This window comes from Phalacrocorax carbo, chromosome 3, assembly GCF_963921805.1.
Source record: "Phalacrocorax carbo chromosome 3, bPhaCar2.1, whole genome shotgun sequence".
Lineage (NCBI taxonomy): Eukaryota > Metazoa > Chordata > Aves > Suliformes > Phalacrocoracidae > Phalacrocorax > Phalacrocorax carbo.
In genome coordinates this window covers 42,209,718-42,222,659 of record NC_087515.1, presented here as the reverse complement: position 1 = coordinate 42,222,659, position 12,942 = coordinate 42,209,718, and the positions used below count along the sequence as shown (strand labels likewise).

Here is a 12,942-nt window from a genome sequence, read left to right as displayed (position 1 = left end):
AAACACCTAGCAAAGGATGAATACTGGACAGCAAATTGAAAGAGCAGGTCTGTCCCTAATGAGTGATAGCTGGCCTCATTTCATTGGTCAGCTAATTGCTATCATGGGTAGCAGGGCAGTATATGAGTGAGTGGGCTCCCATTCCAGGTTGTCTGCTGTGGGGATGTGTTTTGGAGAGGGGCTGGGAGAGGTGGTGATCCTACATTTGCTCTGCTGGGGGGATTGTTTTAGGGAGGGAGAGGTTTTTCCTTTTCTTTTGTTGGTTTTGTTTTAATGTTGTGCCTCTGATAAACCTCTGCCATGAAGCCTTTACCCTCCCTGATGCTTCTGGCCCTGCTCCTGGTGCCTGGGGTGTGGGGACCAGATGCCAGCAGGCAGGGTCCTGGGGTGATGCTGAGATCCCGCTGTGATACTGCTGGCTGCGATGCTGCTGGTGCTGCCCTGGGGGTGAGCAATGGAAAGCGGGGACTCCCTTCCTGGGTGCAGTGTTCTGCCTACTTACAAATCCTTCTCTCTTCTGCATAGCCCCTGTGGATTAAAGCACAGCTAGACTTTGCTTGCTGTGTTTTGGGGGTGGTTTTGTACTGGTTGTGGTCTAACAGCATGAACTGGGTAATCCTTTTGGAGGTATGGTGGGGTGAATATTTATTATTATGTGGGAAAAATGGGGTGGCCTAGGGGTTTGGTCCAGGTGCAGGCAAAACTCCAGGCTACTAGGACATGGTGGATTTGGCCCTCTCTTCCTATTGGGCTTGGGCTGGGATTTTCTGAGCAGTGTTACAAGCATGGGTAGTGTTACTTGGGATTGCAGTAAGACTGTCTTCTTTACAGGCATGTGGGTCATCTTGGGAGTATCAGAAGGTCAAACCAGGTAAGAGTTAATTCTCAGACAGGTTTTTTTCTTTTTTTAAAGCCTGAATAAATCCTCTCTAGAATTCATTGGGCACATTCAGCCACAGGAAGCCAAGAGCAGCAACCTGGTCCTGGGGTGGCGTGGGGAGGGAAGGGGACACAGCTGATATCAAGTGCTGGGGAAAGGAAGAATCAGTGCTAGTGTGGGAAATAACATCTGCTGCTATTTAATGGCTGCCAAACCCCTACTGCAGACCAGGATCCTGGGGGTAGGAGTAATGTGCTGTAGCAACTCACTGTTGGGCAGTAGTTAAAACAAGTAGTAAAAGTTAAATACAAACTTTAATTGTGCTCCTGTACTGTAGGGTAAGCCTATTGCTGGCTCATGGCTCTTCTAGCTTTGAGATAGTGTTTTTGGAAAACGCCATATTCCTTACCACCTGAGGGAAGGTGTTTCCCTCTTTGAGGGCTAAATTAGCTGTGGTTAGATGCTAATGTTGCTCATCTTACTGAGGCTCTGAGGACTTCTTGCTTGGGTGAACCCTTTAAAGCAAAGGGGTTGAAAACGCCCTCAGGAGAGCATTACCTTCCAGCTCTGCAGGTGTATAAACAACAAACATGGCACATGTGCCAAAACCAAACATGATGGCATGCTCGTTGCTTTTTAAAACTGTCCTGATGTGGCAATTCCCTGAGCCTATAGCTTTGATTCCTAAATAGCCTGACCCTGTGGCTGGGAACCTGCCTCCCTGGGACAAGTGGCACCCACTGTGTGGCTGTGCTGGGACCTCTGTGCTCCTGCATGGCCATGTCAGGGGGTACTTGAAGCATGAGCATGTCCTGCTGTGGGGTGGTAGCAGTGGAGGTACAGCCTGGTGGTCTGTGGGGCAGGAGGTGGTGGTCTCCAGGGCTTATCCAGCTACCCCCAGCCCTCTGAGTACTCTGGAGTGAACAGCATGTACTAGTGGGGTGCACACTGATTAGGGTAGGTTGCAGCTGTGGGTAGAAACTGTCCCTTTGGCTAGAAAGGATGGCAGTTTTAGGCTCACCCTGGGCTAGTGCATGGGTGCATGCCCAGGTGGCCTCCTCCCCTTGACCTTAGGACCTGACACAAGGTTACTTGCATGCTCTCCTGCTGATGGATTTGCATGGATTGGCAAATGGGATTGGGATGTAGCAAAATGGGGAGATAAGGGAGCTTGAAAATAATTTCTGGAAGTAAGGGCTGGTAACTCTTTCTGGGAAGTGGAGATGGAGGAAAACTTGAAGTTGTTGCTTCTTGTCTTCCAGGGTCAGATTTTCCTTGGGTATTGGCATATGTGCCTATAAGAAGCTGCCAGAGAGTCCTGAAGGATAAGTATGGGGAGTTTTCTCCTCCAGTGTACCGTGGTGATTCTCTGATAAACTTTTGGTGCAACTGGACAATCTGGGCAGGCTCCAGAAAGCATATAATAATTTATATTCAGGGCTTTATCACTAAGGAGGGTTGCAACAAAAATGAGGACAAAATCCTATTTGAAGGAGTTTCTTCACTGGTGGAAAACAGCGTGGTTTATGCTTGCTGGAAAAAAGAGATGCATGTTTTTGCCACATTTGCTCAGGCTGTCCACGTTGTGTTGCTGAAGAGGTACTTGCCAAACTGCAGAGAGAAACAATTTAAAGGGAAATACTACATCTTCCAAGACCAGGAAGGTGAATCTTCCTCCAAAGACTTTACTTCAGAAACTCCTGCTCCAAAACTACCAAAACAAGATAGTATTTTTCAGTCTGGTTGGGCTGAGGACCTCAGTGATGATCTGGGCTTTGTGACCACATGTAGCACCATGAGCCTTGGCAAGACCACAGTGTTGAGCAGTAGGTTGCTGTGGGGAAGAGAGAGCATGCTGGGTACTATGGCTGTGGGAAGTCCTCTTGAGCTTGTCCCATATGAAGGTGCAATGACACCGCTCCTGGAAACAAAATCTCCTTGTGTGCTGGTGTCTGAGCTGCGTGGAGGTCTGAGATGCTGCAAGGAAGCTCAAGGCAGAGGAACACCTGGGGGCATAATCTCCACTGCAGCACAGGATACCTGGAGTCAGAGTCTCTCCGTGAGTGGGGATGTCAATGTGGGTTTTCGTTATATGTGCAGGTCTTCAAGTGTGCTTTTGGAAACTCCTTTTCTTGGTGCCTTGCAGGTAGTGGAGCCTCTTTTGCAGCCAGCAGGCATGACTCTGGAGAACAGGCAGTCTATCCTGTACCCTACCCTGAGGCCAAAACATCTGGGAGACCTACAGTTTACTATTAAACCAACACACACAATTTGCCTGGACTTGGCTGCACTTTCACAGACTCTTCCCCCTGGCAGAAGAAAAAGTAAAGACAGTGCAGATACCACCATGTACCAAGGGCTCAGCACAGTCAGTTTAGAGAAGGATGAAAGACATCCCCAGTTGAGTGTCCTGGCTGATAACACAGTGAGCAGTGATGCTGATGGCTTTGCAAAGGACCTGATGCCCAGCCTGAGTAGCCCATGTGAAGTGGTAAATGGGGATCGCTTACAGTTGCTGCCTGAGAGAAGACAAAGATGCCAAAGCAGTTTTGGGGATTTGTCCATGACTCAACCTGAGCTGGGAAAAACTGGCCTCCAACAAACAAAGCTCATGGGTATTTCCTTCACAGAATGTGCTTTCCCATCAACAACTCCCCTAAAATTGTTGCATCCCACAGCACCATGGGACATCTTCCAGGAGCATCCTCATTTGTGTGGCCAGAGCAGTCACATCCTGAATTCAGCCCCTGCAGACATTGGGAGTCTTCCCCAAAATGCCCAAGCACATGACTGTCCAACTACTGGGAAAGCTCATGCTTCCTCCTTGGGTGTAAAAAGCTGCCACCACCGAAGTGACAGAGCTGCACAGCCAGAGCTGGCTGTACCCATTTTGACAACAGAACTGGAACATCCTCCCATAGCCATGTCCACCCTAGGGGCAGAAATAATCCCTGAGCTGGTGGTTTCCTGCACAGAACCTTTCCCTGCAGACTTCAGCTCTACCAATTTTGCCCCCAAAGTACCTCTTCCTCCAGAAGTGGAGCCTGTGTCCAGCATTGTATTCTCTCCACCAGCAGCTTTGGATTTGGACCCTGTCAGCCTCAGGCAAAGGACAGGCATCTCACTGGCTAGCCCGGGAGAATGGGAGATGGGCTCCCCTTCCCCACTTCACCAGTCATCAGTAGCCTCTGAACCAGGCACAGATGAGTCTCCCAGATGCCTTGGCCCTGGAATGCAAAAGGTGGTCCTGGGGGAGGTGGGTGGCCAGCAAGGAGAAGCCTCAGCCCTCACAGGCTTGCCAGCCGAGGGTCCTTCCCCAGCTTCTGTCACCAGCCCAAAGCTTGGTGTGGGGCTTCCTTGGTATGAGGACCATGTGAGCAGTGGCTTTGGGGTGGAACCAGCTTCCCTGCCTGGCACCTGGGGGGCAAGAAGAGAGGAGCATGTGGTGCCTGTGCAGCACCAGGGCACAGGTGCTAGTGATGAGCTGGCTTCTGCCTTCATCCTTGGGGGGCTTAAAATGCAGAAAACAACAGAAGTTCTCCAAGCAGGTGCAGGAAAGCAGAGAAAGGCTTCCTTCAGTGCCACTCCTGCACACCCTGGTCCTCCTGTGGCTCAGGGGGGAAAAACAGTGTTAAGAGGCCAAAAGTCTCAGGAGCTGCCTGATGATCCTGTATCCAGAAACACCCAGATGCCAGGAGGACAGCAACAGAAACATGCTGGTAGGTTTCCCAATATTTCATATCTTGCTGTAACCCATCTTTAGAAGGCAGAAGTACTTGGTGGGGGCAAGGATGAGGCTGTGTCTAACACTTGCCAGGCTGGGACTGCAGGTGAAACCCAGCTGTCTGGGGAGGGGAAGACTTCCAACAAAGTGGTCTTGTTAGCCAAACCTCTGTTGGAAGCACAAACGTGTAACTCAAGCTGCTGGAGGCTGGATGGGCTGTAAAGGGACAGATTCTTGCAGAGCAACTGGGGCCCAGGCTCAGGTCTGATTGCAGATCTGAAATGTGGCTCTTGGGGTGGAAACTACAGAAATCTTGCAGCAGGAGAGGGTTTTAAACGGGGCCTCTACTGTGGCAATCTGCAGCTTTCTTAGAAGTATGGTATCTGTGTCCTGGTGTGTACAATAACCATTGACTATGCATTTCCTTTCTGATGTGCCAGAGCTGGGGCTGCCCTGGGCAATTGAGTACTTCCCTATCAGGAGCTGCCACATCATCTTTTGGGATGTGTCCGGGATGTTTTACCTGCCACTGCATGCTGACATTAAAACCAACATCTGGTGCAACTGGACCATATCGGCAGGCTCCCAGAAGCACATTATCATCTATGTCCAGGGGTTCCAGGGAAGTGATGGCTGTGGCAAGAACCAGGACAAGATAATCTTCCAGGGAGTCTTGTCAAGTGTAGAAACCAAAGTGGTGTATGCCTGTCACAACCAAGGTACTCTGATCTTTGCTACACAAGCTATTGCGGTCCATGTATTGTTTCTATCAGGGAGTGGTTCCCTAAGCCATGAATACAGACATTTTAAAGGACAGTATTACATATTCAGAGACTCTGAAACTGTGGGTTCTTCAAATGATACCATAGCTCCCCAAGAGCCTGTCCAGGAGGGGTCCAAAAAAGAGAGCTGGAGGATGGTGGTAACAAAAGTTTTTTTGCCCATGCAGAGAGCCTCTCTGGGCCCATCAGGTGTATGTACTGGTGGCAGGATCCAGCCTGAGCTTGTGAGCCCCAGTGAAGAGGCTCAAGGCCCCCCTGATCTCATGGAAGATGCTCAGTCTAGTGCTAACCAGAGCAAACTTGACCCAAACAAGTGTGGTCAGCTGCAGGATGAAACAGAGCTGGAAAGGAGTCTTAAGGATGGTGGTACTGGGGGCAGAGAAACCAAAGATGATGTGCTCATGGAGCTGTCTCCAGCTGGGCAAGACATTGGATATAAAGCTGAGCTGTCTGTCTTGGAGATTGCAAAGGGGGATGTAAAGCTGGTGTCTGCTCTGGTCACCATAGCTCTATGTCACTCAGCAGGTGTCCCTTCCTCAGAGGTGCCCAGCAGTAACATAGGTGTCTCTGCCAAATCATCTACCCTGGATCAGGCCAGCAATAGTCTGTTGGAAGAAGTGGTTGCTGCTGTACATTGCACACAGACACCAGTGCTGGAAGAGCCATTGCTGGACACAACTACAAAACCTCCTCTCCACCCTGCTCCTGGTGTGACTGCTGGAGATGAGGTGTCTCCAGGAGAAAGGAATGAAGAACAATTTGGTGAAGTGTCTTTTGGGTTATTTGTGGCTGAACTGATGCCTGACACTATACAACATCCATTTCCAGTGATGCAGCACTCTCTTAAGAGGCTGTCAACTTCAGTTGGTTTATGTGGTAGCACTCTTGACTCCTGTATCCAAGGAAGGTGGTACATGAGAAGACATAGGATTATCTCTTGTAATATGGGCATCTATGGGCTGATGCCCCTTTTAACAGGAAGAGGCTGGTTCCTAATCCAAGTGCTCTGAATTATCCGTGGAGGAGCCAGCCTTTGTATGCCCATCTTGGTGTTAAACAGCTCTGGCTTGCATTGATTTCCATGGCTGTAGCCTGGCATGATGCTCCTAGCCATGATAACTGAGTCTGAGCTTCAGAAGTTAGGGGGGGATGTTAGACTTATTTTACAGAAATATTTAGCCACTGATATGTGTTAATTTCTGCCTGAAGGTAGAAGAGAAAACGTTTTTGAAGGGTCTTTCCTCCTCTCCATACTGTTCTTGCCCCTTCATTGTAGATGTGGGGAAGCTCTTTTGCAGTTGCTGGCATCTAATATACAAGGCCAAAGCTTCTTTTCTTCATTGGGGATCCAAGGCATCTTTGGTTGCAGAAGCTCTTGTGGCTTCACAGAGATAACACTTCATCCACTTCTAGAAATGGAAATGAGGTTTATTGGGTCAATTTCTTTCTAAAGAGCATTTCTTACTGTAGGGAAGAGTAGATTGTATTTAGAGCTTGATAACTAACTTCAGTACAAGGAGCTGGCATGTGTCACTCTTCTTGCAAAGTGACAAGTACCTAATGTACTCCCTCCCCTGCCCCTTTACCGGTATGCTCAGGTCAGGAGCCTGATTCTTTCCCTTGCTCTGACAGATCTGGTTTCTGCCCTGGCATCTCTAGAGAATGACACGGCACTGCAATCCCAGCACTATCCTGGAGGTGAGTGATGCAGAGGGTTAAGCATGTCCTAAAATGGTGCCCTAAGTTCAGTGTGGTGGTTGGAGTTATGCATGGACATTATCTGCCCATTAAGTTTAGAAAGCAGTGGAGGGTGCTTCTGATTAGTAACCACTTTGAAGATTTTAATTTTTAAGATACCACTGCAATCCCACAGTTGTCCTTTGGCCACTTTGTACTTACCCTGGAGAAACCTCAGTTCAGATGTTAAACCTGACATAAAGGTTAGCTTGCTTGAGTTCAAACATTACTTGCTGGCTGTTTAAAGAAGATTTTCTTCAAAGGTGAATGAGCCTTGCTTCCTCAGATATACTCCAATGTGTGTCTCATGGTTGCCTGGATTAGAAACCTGCAGGAGTCCTGCTCCTCAGACTGGGGAGAGGAGTCAAATCTGCTTATGGGAGTATTAGCAACTAAGCAGCACAATACTGCGTTTATATGGGAGAGCAAGCCACAGAAACAGCTTGTGAAAAGGAGTCAACACAGAAGGACCCTGAGCTTTGAACAGGAGATATATTGCTGAATAAATAGGCTTTAAAGAGCAGACTGTTAAATCTGTGCCAGCATGGGTTCAGCCAGAACACAGAAGTTTGTCTAAGCTGATCCCAAACAGAGAGATGGGTGAGAGAAGTGGGCTTTTAGAATCCACCACAATTTATGATGATACCTTAGGGAAAGGTAATAGCAAAATAAATATAAGTGTGATCATTTACACATTAATTCTTTGTATATTTTTTGCTGAAATATCAGTTCCTGTATTTAGCACCAAGCATTAGTTAAGGTTTGTTTTCATCTGTTAACTCACAATTTAACCTACCTGATGCATAACCTCTGGAAATACCCATGTGGCACTGACTTACACAAGCATGTCCTCATGTAGCTGTTCTACTACTGTTGATGTTTAAGGACTAACTTAAGGAGCCTGTTTGTGTTATGTGGATGTAAACATGTGAGGATCTTATGTCTTCTGGTAGATGTGCTGTTTGAAGTAACTATTGAAATCAGACCCAAGGACTGGATTCCTCGTGGTGGACGTGAGCTCAGAAAGGATCTTCTTGAATCTATGAAGAACCATGTAAGTCTGCGCACAGGGAGGGGAAGAAAAATGTGATGTCCCAAATCCTCAACTAGAAGAGACCATGTTGTGCCCTTCATTCCAAGGATTTTCTGTTAAAGCCACCTGATGAACCAGCATCTGAGTTGCTTGTGCTGCTTGTCATGTGAGGCCAGTGGCGATGCCCTGGCAGGTGCAGCCCCTCAGAGCACTATGACATTGCAAGGCAGTAGAAAAGCACTGCAGAGAAAGGGATACAACCAACCGAGGGCTGTAATTCACCTCTGGAAAAGGGGCAGGTTGTAAGTCAGAGCCTAAAGAGGGCAAGTGTGTGAGCATCTGCTTTCAGGACTGCACCCAGACTTTCTTTCTGGGTTGCAAACTGGAGCAGGTACAGGGTTCAGCCTTCTGCCTAGCCTAGAAAGCCACCGTCCATCCACTGCTGCTCTGTTTAGCACACAAACATTTACCTGGGGCTACTATTGGTCTTTCCCTTCCCAAATTACCTTGTGTGTTTAGGGGAGTTGAGCTGAAGCTGAGAAGACGGGAGCAATTAGTGGCCTCTTAGAGAAAAGGCACAGCACACTGGGCTATGGGATGTCTAATGTGTCCTGAGTGGTTTGTGAAGGGGAAAAGCAAGGTGGGGAGGTAGACTGAGAAAAGAAACTGTTTGCTGCTGTACTCCTGCCCATCAAGCATCAAATCAGTACCAGTCACTCTGTTCCTTTGCAGATCCAGGAGAATCTGAAACTTTCTGCCACTAGAGTCAATGAAATAAAGTTAAAGGAAATCAAAAGGTAGGGTTAGTGCTGTGCTGCTGGTTCAGCAGGCAACTCTGCTATAACTGGAAATGCTTCTTGGACAGCAGTGGCTTGGGTTCTCATTGTCCTTCCCCGGGCAGAGACCTAGCTGTGCTCCTCTCCCATGATCTGTAACTTGTCCTGAAAGTGGCGGGAGAGGGAATCTGTTTTCTAGAGGACAAATGGTAAAAATTGATGTTTAGTGTTGGTTAGGGCCTCTATAGGTTTAAGACGGATTTAAAATCTGGAAAAATGGGGATCTTCACATCTGCTCTGATGTCTGCTGGAGAAAGCTGGGAGGTGTCAGCAAGGTCCCTGCTGCACTTGGTTGAGGCTGACCTACGGCTGCAAATTGCCACTACAATTTGCTTTACATGAATATCTAGTCACTTCAGCCTAGCTCCAAGTGAGGAGCCATTATTGGGCTTTCCTTTTTCCCTTGGTCCAAGTGCAAAGCTGCCTCTTGTCACAAATAATCTGTGCAAGAGCCTGCAGCACCACCATCTAATACAAGTATGTGGGAGATCTAAATGGGCTTTCAAAGCCAGGCCTGGTGGTGATGCTTTCATCCCACCTCACCTTGGGCTCTTCCCTGCCCACAGGATGAGCAGTGCCAACCTGCTGCTCACCTTCTGGTTGCACCTGAAGCCGGAGGAGAGAAATGTGTCTCTGCTGCTGCGCTCCCAGCTGGAGGACCTGCTTGGCACCTCAGCAGGAGTGGAAAACCTGCAGCTTGTTTCTCTGTTCGTTGAAGGTGGGTGTTTCACTTTTCTCTGGGACGAACCCTTTTATACCAAGCTTGATTTGACTCATGGCACCTATTCCTCCATTTCAGATGTGAATGAGTGCAGTGCTGGGGTTGGCCTCTGCGGGGAGGAGGCAGAGTGCTTCAATGGTGTGGGCACATACCTCTGCCGTTGCAAAAAGGACTATGAAGATCATTCTCCCACCAAGTCTGGCACCCTCTGCATCCGTGCTCCCCGATCAGGTAAAGGACAAAGTAACAACTCTGCTTTCTCCTGTGGCTGGGTGTCTCTCGTGCATGGGTAAATAATTTGTGCAGCATTGATCTTGCCATGTGCAACCTGGAATGAGCACATCAGGGTAAGGGTCTTTCTCCTTGACTGGGGTCCTACCAGCTGTGCCTCTGCTAATGTGTTGCATGTGATGCTTAAAAATGGCACTGCTACTGGAGTGGTGGCTTTAGATATCTAGGCCTGGTGTGGGAAGGATATATAATATTAAGGCAGTTTCCAGTTGGTTGTCCCCTTAGGCTTCCTCCTTCTGGCTTTAGGAGCTCCTTTTTGGGAGTTGTGCTCAAATATGAGTGAACTGGAGACAAATGTGATCCTTTTGGAAACTGAGGGGAGGGAGGAAGTGAGGTTTAGGCAGCATAGGTATCCAGGTCAGGTGGAGAGCCTTCTAATTGAAGGAGAAATGGTCTTTCTCAGACTCCAAAGGCATCAGTTTTCAGAGGTTAGCCTAGATAGGCATCCAAGTGGTGACCTGCATCAGTTAACCCTGTCAGGTTAAAGTATCACTGCTTGTGGGTTGTAATTCAGTGTGACACCTGTGCTCCCAAAGGCTCTCCTGAGTGGTGCCTGAAAATTTTAGTGTGCTGCTATTTCTGGGATCCTCAGTACAAGAGAGACATGGACATACTGGAGGGAGTCCAGTGAAGGGCCACAAGGATGAGGAAGGGGCTGGAGCGCCTCTCCTTTGAGGAAAGGCTGAAAGATGGGACTGTTCTGCCTGGAAAAGAGTGGCCTCAGGGGGATCTTATCGATGTATAAAAGTGAAGGGAGGGTAGAAAGACAGAGCCAAGGTATTCTCAGTGGTGCCCTGTCACAGGGCCAGAGGCAATGGGCACAAACTGAGACACAGGAGGTTCTCTCTGAACATTAGGAAACTTTTCTTTTTTGCTGTAAAGGTGACTGAGCACCAGTACAGGTTGTCCAGTGAGGATGTGGAGTCTCCATCCTTGGAGATATAAAAAAAAACCTGTCTATGACATGGTCCTGGGCAACTGGCTCTAGGTGGCCCTGCTTAAGCAGGTGGGTCGGACCAGGTGTGACCTCTAGAGGTCCCTGCCCATCTCAACCCCTCTCTGATTCCCTGTCTCTTCTCAAGGGAGGCTGTGGATGGAAAGGCTTAGTAAAGCTCATGCTTTACTTAGGGAGCAGTGGGTTCATGTGACAACCAGCACTGAACCTGGTGCTTAGCCTGGAGTATTTAACAGGTGTTTAAATAGGTGTACATACTAGTAACAGCCCATGGTGTTTGCTGCTGTACTCTGCTCACTGGGTATGTTGGCACTTCCAAATGTAACCCCTCCATGAGGCTTAGCCCTACTTTCCTCAGTCTGCTACTTCCTCTGCATCAGGGTTACAATCTGGCATGTGTGAGCCTTTATTCCTCCAGACTGTGTCTTCTGGCCTTGGCCGCTGGGATTTTGTTGCTATAAGCAAAGTGTGCCCAAGGGTGACTTATGAGTTACCTCTGCTGTAACTGATATGATAAGTGAACTTGGTCACTCCTCAGAGTGCCCTGTGGTCTCCTGTCACACAGTATAAAACTTGGTGAGAAAGACATTGATGTTCCCAGTGTTTATCCCAGTACTCCCCTGACATTTAACACAATGTTAAGGAGATTGTGTGTGGTGCTTGACTACAATCAGAGCTGGCTAATCCAATCTCACAGAGTAATGGGGCCTCCCAGCCTGAAAAACAGCAATATTCTGCAGTAGGTATTCAAAACATTGCTGCTACTTTACCAAAACTACTTCTCATCCCTGCAGCACTGAAGTGGCTTAAACCTGAATGTGAGCTTGCAGCCAAATTTTATTTCTCATCCATTGCTCCAGCTCTGAATTCATTAACTAGTTATAGTGTAAGCCTATGCTGATCAGCTGGATATTTATATTCATATATAATTTTATGAATGCATATTTATCCCTTGTGTCAAAAAAGAGGGTCCCTTCAGGTCTGGATTGGAATGGTAGCAGGTCTTCTAGCCTCCATGTAGCTACCACATGGTTTTGGCAATGGCTTTGCTCTATCAGGGCTCTCCTGGGGTAGCACCAGCTCTGCACTGCTCCTGCAGGATGGCTTTTGGTCTAAATATTTCTTTGGGATGGAGACTTGAGAGAGATGCTCTGCCCCAGAGGTGCCTGTGAGGGTTTCTGGAGCTGGCAGCAGGGGAGATGTTGACAGTCCTGGAGGGGCACCCACAGCTCCAGGTCTCACCCCTAAGCTCTGTCATCATGATGTGGGGAACTTGGTGAGCACAGTGGGTGCCAACTGGGGCAAGCAGGATGAGGCCATGGCCTTTTTCTTGCAGGGATTGGCTTCTTTCTCAGCCATGCTGACATCCTGGTGGGGGCAGCCATCATGGGCAGCCTGGCAATGCTGGTGGCTGCTGGTGCCCTGTGCAGGTCGGCCAGGTGGGGACGGTGCCCCAGGAGGAACCCAAGCCCTGAGGAGCCACCAGTGAGGGCCATGGAGGAGCCAGCGATGAAGCTGCATGACCTGGGGGAGTGCCTGCGCCTTGACCCCTTCCAGCTGAAGCTCCGGGCCAGGCCCCCTGAGTGGCTCTGGGGTGCCCGGACCCACCCTGGCCAGGCATACAGGGTCTTTCTGGAACAGTCCTCCCCGCTCTGATGGGGTTCTGGGGCTCCCCCAAACCCTCTGTGGCCCTGGTGACCTGTGCAGTAACTCCTGCCTTCCCTGGCCAACACAAGACACTGGCTGTGCAACCTCTTCTGGTGTGGGTCTTTATGGACCATGAATATCCCACCACAGTCTTCCTTGTCTCGTCATTTAATAATTTTTTTAATACTTGCTCAGCTTGGAGGGAAAAAAGCACTTGTTCCACATTGCTATAAATTTCCTCCTGACTTACCCTGCATGAAAGCTGTGCAGAACTGTCAGCACATGGAAATTAAACACTACTTTTAAGGAAAAAAGGAAATAAGATGTTTTGGTGCC

The 12,942-nt window shown here is 48.7% G+C and overlaps 1 protein-coding gene across 1 annotated transcript; it reads left to right on the top strand.

Moving 5' to 3' along the window:
* The first annotated feature begins 836 nt into the window (after nucleotides 1-836).
* LOC135312533 (uncharacterized) lies at nucleotides 837-12,659 on the top strand. Its single transcript, XM_064446688.1, has 9 exons — nucleotides 837-871; nucleotides 2,143-4,599; nucleotides 5,045-6,148; nucleotides 7,019-7,084; nucleotides 8,077-8,177; nucleotides 8,889-8,953; nucleotides 9,559-9,710; nucleotides 9,792-9,944; nucleotides 12,296-12,659. The coding sequence occupies exons 2-9, from the start codon at nucleotides 2,427-2,429 to the stop codon at nucleotides 12,613-12,615; spliced, it is 4,134 nt and encodes a 1,377-aa protein (XP_064302758.1). The 5' UTR covers nucleotides 837-871; nucleotides 2,143-2,426; the 3' UTR covers nucleotides 12,616-12,659.
* The last annotated feature ends 283 nt before the right edge of the window (nucleotides 12,660-12,942 follow it).

Excerpts from the sequence above, each read along its gene's own strand:
- LOC135312533 (XM_064446688.1), top strand. The coding sequence starts at position 2,427 with ATGCATGTTTTTGCCACATTTGCTCAGGCTGTCCACGTTGTGTTGCTG. Across the intron at positions 6,149-7,018 it reads AAGGAATGAAGAACAATTTG|ATCTGGTTTCTGCCCTGGCA; the intron begins GTGAAGTGTCTT and ends TTGCTCTGACAG. Across the intron at positions 8,954-9,558 it reads AAGTTAAAGGAAATCAAAAG|GATGAGCAGTGCCAACCTGC; the intron begins GTAGGGTTAGTG and ends CCCTGCCCACAG.